Source organism: Protopterus annectens, chromosome 15.part0 (genome assembly GCF_019279795.1).
Source record: "Protopterus annectens isolate FY-2018-M chromosome 15.part0, PAN1.0, whole genome shotgun sequence".
In the NCBI taxonomy this organism is placed as follows: Eukaryota; Metazoa; Chordata; order Ceratodontiformes; family Protopteridae; genus Protopterus; species Protopterus annectens.
The window spans coordinates 254503061-254515386 of record NC_056749.1 but is presented as its reverse complement, the minus strand read 5'-3'; the positions used below and the strand labels follow the sequence as shown (position 1 = coordinate 254515386).

General features: G+C 39.5%; 1 protein-coding gene across 4 annotated transcripts in view; it reads left to right on the top strand.

Annotated features, from left to right (window-relative positions):
- The window catches only part of AIFM1 (apoptosis inducing factor mitochondria associated 1), a 774257-nt gene that overhangs the window by 355628 nt on the left and 406303 nt on the right, over positions 1-12326 (top strand). For all 4 annotated transcript variants that reach the window (XM_044057008.1, XM_044057010.1, XM_044057009.1 and 1 more), the window contains 2 exons: positions 5453-5537; positions 11773-11849. In XM_044057008.1, coding sequence (XP_043912943.1) covers positions 5453-5537; positions 11773-11849 — 162 coding nt within the window. The remainder of the gene's footprint in view (positions 1-5452; positions 5538-11772; positions 11850-12326) is intronic.

Below are 12326 nucleotides of genomic sequence, written 5' to 3'. Positions count from 1 at the left end.
GTTAAAGGAACAGAATCTGCCTGATCATGTTAAAGCAAAATTATTAGATGCTCCATTACAGCATGATACCTTGTTTGGTGTTAAAGCAGAAGAGGTATTGAAGAAAATGGAGGACAAAGCTAAATCTATGCAAACAGTCAAGGATTTCTTACAGGTACAGCCTCCAAAATTTAGCAGGCACTGGCCTACAAAGAACTGGTCCTTTCCAGTGTCAGACAGGCCACAAAGAGGCAGATACAGACGCCCTAGAGGCAGATCCCAGCCCCAAGGCTCATACATGTCTAAACAATGGGGTACTTCTACCTCCAAAAGCAGAGAAGACAAATCACAGCCATACAGGAAACTGTCCCAATGAGTTCCCCCTGCCTGCGCCAAGCACTTATCTTCTGGCAGCACCTTTGAAGGAGAACTAGCACTTTTTTCTCAAAATTGGCACATAATAACCCAGGACAAATGGGTCTTGGATATAGTGTCACAAGGCTACAGGTTTCACTTTCACACCCTGCCAAGGGCAAACGATTTGCCAGACCTGCCAAAAAATCAATGGGCAGAGGCACAAAAGCAAGTGTCATCCCTCATGGACATGAGGACCATTCAGCAAGTACCACAGCAAGAGCAGGGACAAGAATTTTACTCAAGACTGTTCTTGGTGCCCAAAAAGGACCAAGCCTAGAGACCAGTACTGGACCTATCTATTCTAAACACATATCTGAATATTCCAAGATTCAAAATGTTGACTCTGCAGCAGCTTCTGCCCATGCTGGGCAAGATGGCTTGGCTTGTGACTTTAGACCTAAAAGAGGCATGCCTGCATGTCCCAATCAGACAATCATGCAAAAGATACCTCAGATTCATAGCTGGCTCAATGCACTACCAATTCTCTGCACTGCCCTTTGGCTTATCTACTGTGCCCAGGGTCTTCACAAAATGCCTGGCTCCAATAATTGCATTTTGCAGACAAAGAGGAATACAAATATATCCTTACTTGGATGACTGCCTTATTCAAGTAGAGAACAAGGACATTCTACTACAGCATCTGGCTTTTGTAAAAAGATTACTAACATGCCTAGGGTACACAGTAAATGAAAAGAAATCTCAAGAGTTAATATTCCTGGGTGCAAGCTTAAATACAACTGCCCAGATGGCTTATCTCTCGCCACACAAACAAAGGCAACTGATAACTGGGTCTTTGTTGCCAACATTTTGAAATAAGTAATCTGCAAGAAAAATTCTGCAGGCTTTGGGCTTCATGGCATCCTGCATTCTGCAAATTCCATATGCAAGACTGCATATGAGGAAACTTCAATGGTATCTAAAAAGTGTTTGGACTCAACATTGCCACAGCCTGGAAACAGTAATTACCCTCATTCCCTGCCTGCAACAGGAGTTTCGATGGTGGGCAAAGGCCTGTCACAAGAACAAGGGGCAGCCATTTGCTTTACCCACAGCCAGGCAGATATTAACAACAGATGCATCAGATTATGCCTGGGGGGCCCACATGGCAGGAAGATGTATTCAGGGCACATGGTCCGCAAGCCAGATGCATCTACATATCAACCAAAAAGAGATGCTAGCAGTTCAGAATGCTCTGACAGCCTTCAAGGATCTGCTTCATCCGGGACAACTACTGATAAAGACAGACAATACTACAGTCATGTGGTACATAAACAAGCAGGGAGGCACTCATTCCTACCCCCTATGCAGACTAGCCATGACTTTGTGGGACACAGCATTGACTTACCAAGTACATCTGCAGGCACAATTTCTGCCAGGAAAGATAAATACTCTGGCAGACGAACTAAGCAGAAACTTCATGGATCCCCACGAGTGGAAATTGGATCCGCAAGTCTTCAGCATGGTAACAAGGACATAGATCTGTTTGCTTCCCCTCACAACTGCCAACTACATAGATTCTGCACAAGGACTTATCACAAGCAAGCATGAATAGTGGATGTTCTATCTTTCAGCAGGAAAAACTTAACAGTATATGCCTCTCCTCCCCAAGGTACTCCTAAAAGTCAGACAAGAGAAGCCAACAATGATACTGATTGCCCCAGACTGGCCCCGCCAGCACTGGTAACCAGTCCTAAGGAACTTGTCTCAATACCCAGCCTGGGCATTACCTCAAATTCCTCACTTACTGTCCCAACACGACAATCAGATCCTGCACAGCCAACTCAAGACCTTAAATCTGGCAGCATGGCGGATAATGTAGTCATTCAAAACACACACCTCTCTAAAGCGGTGATAGATGTTATTTTGGAGGCCAGGAGGCCTAGTACCAGAAAATCTTATGCTGAAAAATGGAAGAGATTCCGTGTTTGGAACCAGGCACAAGGGATTGACATGACTGTACCAAATATTCCTCAGATTTTGCAATATTTAACTGAGATGCTAGACAAAGGCCTATCCTTTTCATCAATTAAGATTCATGCCTCTGCCATTTCAGCTGATTACAATACAGAGCCACCTATTTTTTCTCATCCTTTATTAAGGCAGTACCTCAGAGGAGCCAAAAACCTAAGGCCTCCAAGGAGATCACCAATACCTGCATGGGACCTCAATTATGTCTTAGAAAAACTCACCCTGCTTCCTTTTGAGCCAGCCGCTACAGCTGATATAAAATTTTTATCATGGAAAACAGCTCTGCTCCTAGCAATAACCTCTGCAAGACGAGTCTCAGAGCTACAGGCACTCATGGCTGTGGAACCTTTTATCATTTTCCATCCAGATAGGGTTTCTCTGAGGACAAACCCGACATTTATGCCTAAGGTAGTGTCCAGTGTGGCCCTTAACCAAACTATTAATTTGCCCACCTTTTACCCAAACCCACAGAATAAGGGTGAGAGACTTCTGCATTCTTTGGACATACACAGACAGCTGCGCTTCTACTTGGGCAGAACCAAAGCATTCAGAAAGACTGAGCAGTTACTAGTGGCATATGCTGCAGGATCAGAATGAAAGGATATCTCAAAGCAGACTCTTTCAAAGTGGCGAGGCCACTGCATTCGTTTCTGCTATTCACAACATGGCAAATCAATGCTTAAGGGCATTAGGCCACATTCAACCAGAGCAGCAGCCACTTCAGCAACGTTCCTCAGAAGAGTACCAACCGAAGGCATTTTAGAGGCTGCAACCTGGAGTTCAGTGCGCACTTTTACAAAGCACTGTCACTTACCACTCTGCTCTAAATCCAGGGCAGGCTTTGCCACTGCAGTTCTGCAGGGCCTCATAGCCGCTCCTAATCCTATTTAACTCCAGCCTCCCAACCTTCACTTTGGGATTCAACCCAGTTGTTATGAGTGCAACAGTGAAACACGATGAACATAGTACAGTTGTGTACTTACCATAATTGTAGATGTTGGAGTGTATTCACTGTTGCAGTCCAGGTTACCCTCCCACCATCCCCCTTATCTTTGCTGGAACTTATCTGTACTTCTCTATTCTATACAACCTATGTGGTGTATTTGCTTGTAGATGAAGGAAAAATTTACCTTGGTGCATGCATGCTGTATTGACATATTTTTAGCCTACCCTTTTGGGGGTACCTGACATCTGGGGCAAGAAAAACTGAAGAAAATGGCGTCGGCTGCATCTTTTATACCCCTGGCGCACTGACGTCAGGGAGGAGGCGACAGCAACCGATGCCGGACCTAGACTTTGGAATTCGGGCCGACTGCGGGTAGCCTGCCAGCAGGATAACCCAATTGTAATGACTGCAACAGTTAATACACTTGAACATCTACATTTATGGTAAGTACACAACTGTACTTTATGTGCTGCATCCATGTTGTGTCTTTCCATCTGGTTCAACCATCCCATCGATCTGCCCCTTCTGCGTTATGTTTTCTCAATCCTTTGGTTGACTGGATCTGGAAATAATTTCCCCTCCTTCGGTTGGAGGGTCCCTGGTGTTAAGATTTTTCTGGTGCTAGACAGTGCAATAGTTGGTTAGAGCAAGGCAAACTCTGTCTGAGGGTTGTCTGTTAGGACTAGGCATTATGAATAGAGGCGGCAGAGTTTGGGGATCTTAAGTCTCCTGGATTTGGTCAGTCTCTGATCCATGTTGGATGTGATAACCCACAGGCTGAGCTGGATGGAAAGAGATAACATGAGTCTATCGTTACGGTAAGTACAAGTCAAGAGTAAAAACCTGTTGTTATCTGAGCAGCATTGCATGGAGACAGAAGGAACAGGACATTTGCGCATATGGTGCTTATGGCAGTGTGCACACACGAGCAGACCTTATTGTTACTGCACACTCTGGCACTAAGCAGGAGTGGGTGCGGAACAGGTAGATGCATAGACCTCCTCATAACACCTAAGCCTGAAAATAATAGCTATGGTGTCTTCTCACTTCCCTAGATGAATTAGGGCACAGTGTAGTCCCCAAACCACACCCAGTGTGATACTTGTCTCTAAAAGAATCCTGAGGTAGTATTCAGAAGGGGAAGAGAAGGAAAGAAGTATATTCGTAAACATAAAGATCCAAGATTAGGGCACATGGAGAAAAACAATGGCTAGCTAGAACAGATATTAGTGAATGAAGAGAGACGTATATCGTAAAGCAATAGTAACCAGTAAATATTTAATTTGAAATGTAAAAGCATGTAGCAGTACTGATGCATTGGGACTGATTGAGCACTTCTAGGTAAACATTATTGATTGTTACTTTGTTCATGTATTTAGCCTCATTTCCTGTTTTTGAGGAAGAACTGTGAAATGAAGTTTTGTTTTTATAAGACTTTCTTTACCACAGATAATGTATAATGCCTTAACCTTTTGTAGCATTTCAGGTGTTTAATATATATATATATATATATATATATATATATATATATATTAATATATATATATATATATATATATATATATGTGTGTGTGTGTGTGTATATGTGTATATATATATATATATATATATATATATATATATATATATCTTGGTCAGTATTGGAATCCACATTCATCGACACATAAATGTCGAAGTCCTAAAATAGCAGAGAGCGAAAAAAGCGAATCGGGAATGTCGAACTTCCTTTTTTTGGCCAGCAGGGTGATCGTGGGGATGAGGAAATAAATCCTTTTCTCCACTGTAGTGCGGTCTCTTAGTTGGTGTATTTAAGTAGGGGGGGGGGTGTTGGGGGCAGGGGGTCCCCCTGCAAAAACGTTATAAAAAGTGTTTTGGTTTAGGTTTGTTCCGTTGGGTTTACCTTACTTGTATGGCGCTGTTGCTTCCGGGAATACGTTCAACGTTGTGATTTTTGTGTTTGTCGTCCTTTGCTGTATTTGGATTTCGACATTTATGTGTTGATTACTTTGTATTTAATGTAGACCCATATATATATATATATATATATATATATATATATATATATATCCATATACATACACACACTCTTACACACTCAGGTGGGTCACTAACCTAGCTGTATTATTTTTATTTTTTTAATAGGTTATAGACATGGATGTTCGAGGAAACAAAGTAACACTGGATGATGATTCACATATCTCATATGAGAAATGTTTGATTGCATCAGGTATGTGTAAATCAGAATGTAGATTGTGATATCTGAATTTAAATGTGAATTTTTGTCATAGCATGTAGCAGGCTTTGCATTTCTTTGAACATATGGAATTGATGTCTCTACACAAATGTGCAAATTGGTTCTAATTTCAGATGTTAACTGTGTTCAAGTTTTTTGGGGATGCTAAGTTGTTCTGAAAATTCAAGTGGAAGTACTGCATGTCACAGATTCTTTCCAACATGTCTCAGTGTTCACTGCTGGTTTGAACAAACTTCCTCTGTACACTTGTGCAAATTGATTTGAACTTTATGTCCAAGTTTTTGGGGATGGGAGACTTGAGTTGTTATTTGGAAAATTCAAGTAGAAGTACTACGTCTCACAGTTTTCCATTATGCCACAGTGTGCTCTGCTGTTTTTAACAAGATTCTAAAAGACTATTGAAGTAAAGGATGGTACTTTTTTAGTGATTCCTCATTGACAGTACACACACCAGAATCATGTAATGCTTGCCAGAACTTAAAATTTATGAAGAAAGTCATGTCTTCCAGCTTTCACTAATTTGGTACATGTTGCATGGCTAGACATTGCTATAAGACTGAATTGTTGATCGTTAAAAGTATTGCTTTATGGAACTCTGGTTTCTTGCAGATCTCCAGGAACAACACTTGATAAATGTGGTTAACTCCCTCACTACAAATGTGAATGAGGATTGACATACTTTTTAGTGTGTAGGATGCAGAATGCACAGTTTTGGCCTATAATCCAAACCTAGCATGTCTGATCGTAGGAGTATTTTGATAGTCCCAAAAGTCCATATTACAAGCTGTTCATTTGCACAGGTCCAAGCAAGAGTCAATGTGCTCCTGTTGAAGATACAAACACCACATTTCTAATCGCCAGAACAAGACTTTAAGTGCGAGTAATGAAGCTAAGATTGCTGTACTTCTGAGGTTTCCCTTACTCCAAGGTGGTGTGATCTTGTATGTAAGTAGCAGTGCAGCTGGAAGTACGAGAAAGCACAGCCCCCGTTACAGAAACGTTTCAGTGGCATTACATCAGATTTCAGGGATCATTTATTGCAATTTTTTGTAGATTCACACTTCCATTTTCTTACTTGCAGGTTTTTAACAGTTACGCCATCTCCAGTTTTTTATAGGGACTCATATAAACCAGCCTTTCTCTCTTCATTCATGTCATCAAATACAAGACACCGGCATTTCTTGTAACTTGTTAGCAGACCACCATCCCTTGGAGGATGTGTGAAGACTTTTTGTTCAGTGTACATTCCTGGGGTAGTGTTGTATCTTCTAGGTATGTATGAATGTATGTATATGCATTTAATAACATCATGTGGCACTGTGGTTATGTAGGTAGCATTCTTTCTAATGGTACTTGGTTCCATGCCTCTTGGCTTTGGTGCTGTCTTTGGCTTCCTGTGTCTTTGTGGAATTTTTCTGGTTGCTTTTTTTTTTCTTCCCACATCCCAAATGAATGTAGATGGGTGAAATGTTGATCCTTCCAGTTGTCCTGGACCTAGAATCCCATCCATGTTTAATGTTTGTTGAGTGTCAGGGTAGGTTCTTGCTGCCTTGCTACTCTGAAGTTGATAAAGTTGATATTTAAAAATGAACAAATGAATGTTAACAGGATATTGGGCTGGTCCAGTACATCCTTTAAGACGTGATTTTAGCCAGTATCAAAACAGGAGTGAAGTGCAAGTAGTTTGGCATAATATAAAAAAGTTAGAGCACATAAGAAAATGTGGACTCCGACAAAGCAGTAGGTCACATTGTTGTCAGCAGCAGCATTGTTGAATTGACAGGGAGAGAAGGTGAGAGTCACAGGACAACAGCAGTAAATGCATGTCATAATCCCTGAGGTATTGTTAAGTTTGTCAAGAAGATGGGTGTAAACCTGATTGCAGAAGGGTCAGCTGGGAGGAATGCGAATGAGTAACAGTTTTGTAGGCTTACCTCTGCTAGGGAAACAAGGTAAAGTGTTCAGTCACAGTGCAGACTAGGGTCCAGCCCTTCTTTCTCTATGAACTAAACTTGTGTGTGTATGTGTTTTGGCTTCCACTCACTATTTGTGTTATCATTGCACTGTGATCATGAGGACAGTATCTGTGGGTACTGAAAAGTAATAAAATATGAACTACCCAAGGATGAATATCCACTTTGGCTCAGCTCTGACTGTGTATTTAGCAGTGTTTTGGCAAGCCATTGTGGAAGCATGAATCAGAATAGTGAGAAATTAACTTGATGTTTGGGTGTGGAATGGAGTTTTTTTTTTTTTTTTTTTTGAAGAGAGAGGTGTAGGAGCACAGTAGTCCAGGCATTCCTTTTAAAGTGTAGTGAGAATTAAAGACCATAGAATAATTAGAACAAATGAAGAAAGGAAGGAAATTAGCTGGGTTTCACAAAGGAAGTATATGAAGTAGCAGAAATTAATGTGGCCAAATGTGGAAGTAAACAAGCTAATCACTGAAAGATCTTTATGAAGATGGTCAGTGGGAGGGAAGCCTGCAAGGATGCCAGAAAAATGCAAACTAATACAGCAGCTGCGCAGGACCAGAAAATCTGTACAGTTCAAATCTCCTTGGGGAAATGGATCAGCAAAAATCACATCGGAGTGATGGACTTCATACCAGTTTATTTTACATCTAAGCACAAATAAAAAGTTAAGTGACTTTGTCCTTGTAACAATCTAAAGGAGTTCATCACAACTACTGAGTACTACAGGGTATGACGTTTGTATACACTTTCCACAATTGATTAATAATTTGATTGAAGAACTACTACCTGATATAATAAGTGTTTTGTACAACCTTCAGTGAACATAAAATATTTCAGTTCCATTATATCAGTTATGGAAAAACTCTGTTGACTTATTAAAGGAATATATGCGGTGAATTTCTAACAAAATTCATAATTTAACCTCCTGCATATTCAGGATGGGGAACAGTGTTTGAGAGGAATTGAGCCTTATTTGCCATAAAAGCTCCTTATACTCAGTAATATTCTCCCATGCTCCCCCTCTTGGATTATGGTCCATAGTTTCCAGAATACAAAATAGACATTTAACAAACCCATTGCATTCATTAAATTGTTTATATAAAGCATTTTTGATGTTCATCTTTAAAATGTCATAGTAGTATTCATAAATTCCTTCTCACAATAATCTTTCCAATTTCCCAGCATAAAAACTGTTGCATGTGGTACATATGGTTAGTACCCGTCTCTTGTACGTAAAAAGTATTGTTTACCAGTATATATATTGGAACATCATGCACAACTACCACATTTGTGAGTTCCCATTTTGTTAATATCATTGTTTTGCTGGGTAGATGACTTCCTTCCCAAAACTTTTTTTTTTTTTTTTAATGTTTTGTGCTGTCTTACAAGCAAAGGATGGTATGTAACCTACTAGAGATAGTATTAATGAATAACTTTTAAAATAGTTCAGTTTGTTCAAAAATGTCCTTAACCCAATTACTACCCAAGTTTTAGTGTAAGATGTAAGCAGTAATGAATTTGTTCTATACCTTGGAACCTTTTTTGTCTCTGAATTCTGTGGTGTAAATGTAACATCATCATTAGATGGTAACCTCACTGCCAACAGGGGCTGAAAACAGGTTTTCCTTCCCTCAAATATCTCATTATCAGTTTCTGTAATTAAATTGTTTGGATAGCTCCTTTCCAAAAACATTTCAGCTAATTTTTGCTTTCACGAAGGAAGACTGTATCACCAGAGATCATTCTAACCAATCTGATGAATTGTCCCTAAACCAATCCTCTCTTCAATTTGTAGTGGTGAAAACTGTTGTAGTGCAAATAGCTGTTGCTAAAGGTTTCTTTCCTAAACATAGTAGGAGAAAAACACCCATCATTCTGAAGAAATCTTGTGTCCAAAGAATTTGTGCCCTCATTAATCACGTATGTGAATCATAAAAATGGGGTGGTATGCTATATGTACTTGATAAAGCCTTCCAGCCCTTGTCATGACCCAGTTCACAAAATGAAGATGTCATCCAAAAATCTAATGTACATTTGGCACAATTTGTAAATAAATGAATTAAAAATAATTTGTATTTCCCAAGAGTACATAACTAGATTGGCAAATATGGGGGCACAAGCCACCTCTTTTTATATGCTTTTTATGTTCCACCTTCAGAAAATACAAATATATTTGTTTAGAATTATTTCCATACATTCTTTAATGATTTTTATTTCTCTATGGTCTAAAAATCGAAAAGTTAACAATACTTAATGAAATTATTCTAATCTCCTTTTTGGGGAATGCTAGTAAAGAAGTCAACCTCATCAATAGTTACAACTAAAATATTCTCAGAAAAAAGGTCTTGAATAAATCTTCCCAAATAGTCCCATGAATCCTTCAATAGATGATGGATTGTAGAAAAAAATGGTTTGTTATCTCTCTACTAATATAGCCAGGGAATGCGTTTTTATTTGTTTGCAGAAATAGTTGGTCTAAAGGATGGGTTTAATATATCTTTATGAATTTTTGGTATCCTGAAAATTGTGGAATAATGGGATTGAATAGTCATTAAAAAATTAAATGTGCTCTTATCAGTGACCCCTTGAAATAACAAGTCAGCCAACCAAAGATCTATTTTTTTATAACAGGTTTTGATTTCATTTCAGGAAATTTGTGTGAAACTTGCTCTAATGTAGTCAATAGTAAAAAAAAATCCCCCCCACACGTATTGGGCTTCATAATGACAGAATATGAAAGCAAATGTCATCCAGTAGGCCCAGGGGAAGGAGCTGTAGAAAAGGAGCTGAAGATAGGGTTGAGGGATGAGCAAATTAAATCCCCGTATACAGTGAAGAATGCAGGAGGTAGCCGGCCACACATTGGGTGATGGAAAAATGGTGGTGGTGGGGGGGTATGAATGCCTGACATAAAGCTGAAATACTAAGCAAATAATTTTTCTTAGTATTTACTGTGGAGTTGCAGATTGTGTTGCCAGTGTGATCAGTAGGGAGAGTATGGATGATGGGCCTTTATTAAAATGAATGTCATACATTCATATTTTGTTTTAACTATGTACAGTTTATTGAAACATTTTCTGTTTTTATTAAGTTGAACCTCTAACCCCTTAAATATCCATAATAACTAAATTCAACTGCTGTAGAAGTAGGGTCTGTCTGTACCACCAGGGGCCTAAATTTGGAAACTGACTCAGACCACTGGTAGGATGCTCGAGAAGGTAGGATGGAGTACCCAGCTGTCCTTGCCAGGGAGAGTGGAAGGGTTGGGGGAGCCAATGCCTGTACAATCTCTGATAGAAACCACGTCATCCTGTGTTAAAATGGGAGACAGTGACATCCTGCTTGTATAATTCTACTGGCTATTACCATAACTCAGGACATTAATGAGGTGGCACGTATGTAATAGCATCTACCTCTGCTGTCTGTTAGATCCCTTACTCCCCAAGCCTAAGTTACCACAAAGTTGACTTCCTGAGAGTCAGGCCCACCTTGCAAGTGGTCATATCTGCATCTCCATGATTAGGAAGAAGCTGTTTGAATGGGTGAATGTAGAATCTGAGAAAGCAGCTGAAGGGTGTGTAGGGGTTGCATGGGGACATCAATGAAAAAAAAAATAAACTGGGCATTATTAGTCTACTTTAGTTTGGTGACTGTTTGTTTTGGGAGGAGGTTTCTTTTCCCAGACTTTCTTTTAAAATTTGTGGATTCAAGAAACACGCTTGTTGACAGCCTCCATAGTTGCAAAAAAAAAAAAAATAGTAAGTACAACAAAAATCTGAGGATAGAACTGGAAACTCACCCCTTTTATGCTGAACATTGTACTGATGTCTGGAGCATAGAAGGCAGTGACTCTACATGTGGATCTCCAAAAGCTTACGAGATCAGACTGGATAGTTAGCTGTGTGCATGAAGCATTCTTCCTACTTGTAACTCGTATTGCCGAAGTGATCATCTTGAATATCTGTGGTTATGACTTGTGCTCACACAGGTGTACTTCATTCATAAAAACCTCTAGTTAACCCTGAAAGTAGGCCTTAAACCTAGTGGAACTAACTTTGTCTTAAAAAGTAAGTAAACAAATAAGAACACGAGTAAAAGAGAAACTCTCTATAAATTATAGGCCGTATGAGGAAGTTATCACTGTTGTCTTTATTTTATGTCAGTGCATGCATGAAAACAGTCATGTGATTATGTGCAACATCATGTAATTCTGTTTTTATTCATTTCACAAGGTGGTACCCCAAGAAATCTTCCAGCCTTTGAAAGAGCTGGTGAAGAGGTGCAAAAGAGAACAACTCTGTTCAGAAAGGTAAATATAAAAAATTGCTAATTGTATTAATGCTTCAGAGCCTCTGTATTTTGTTTAGATGTCAAAGTAAATGTTGTTGTCATTTAGAACTGCACATGTGTAGCCAAAAAGAAATTTTGTGCATCAGCTCAATTCTTGAGATTACAGAGAACAGTGAAACAACACATACAAGTAGAGGAATAAACATAACTAGCAAATACAGTATTACTCCCAATACATGCAAGAAAGAGCAGAGACATTTACTAACTCTTATATACAAAAATAATACCCTCCCCTGAGTTTTAACTACCCTGTTTAAAATAATGCAAAACACTCCATGGATTGAAATGCCTAAGATGTTCGTGTTTCACTGTTGCAGTCATCACACTTGGGTTATTTGCCTGCAGGTAGTCCTCAGTCGGACCGAATACCAGAATCTTGGGATTTCTGCATCAGATGCTGTCGCCTCTTCCATGAAGTCAAGTCGTCAGGGGTGTA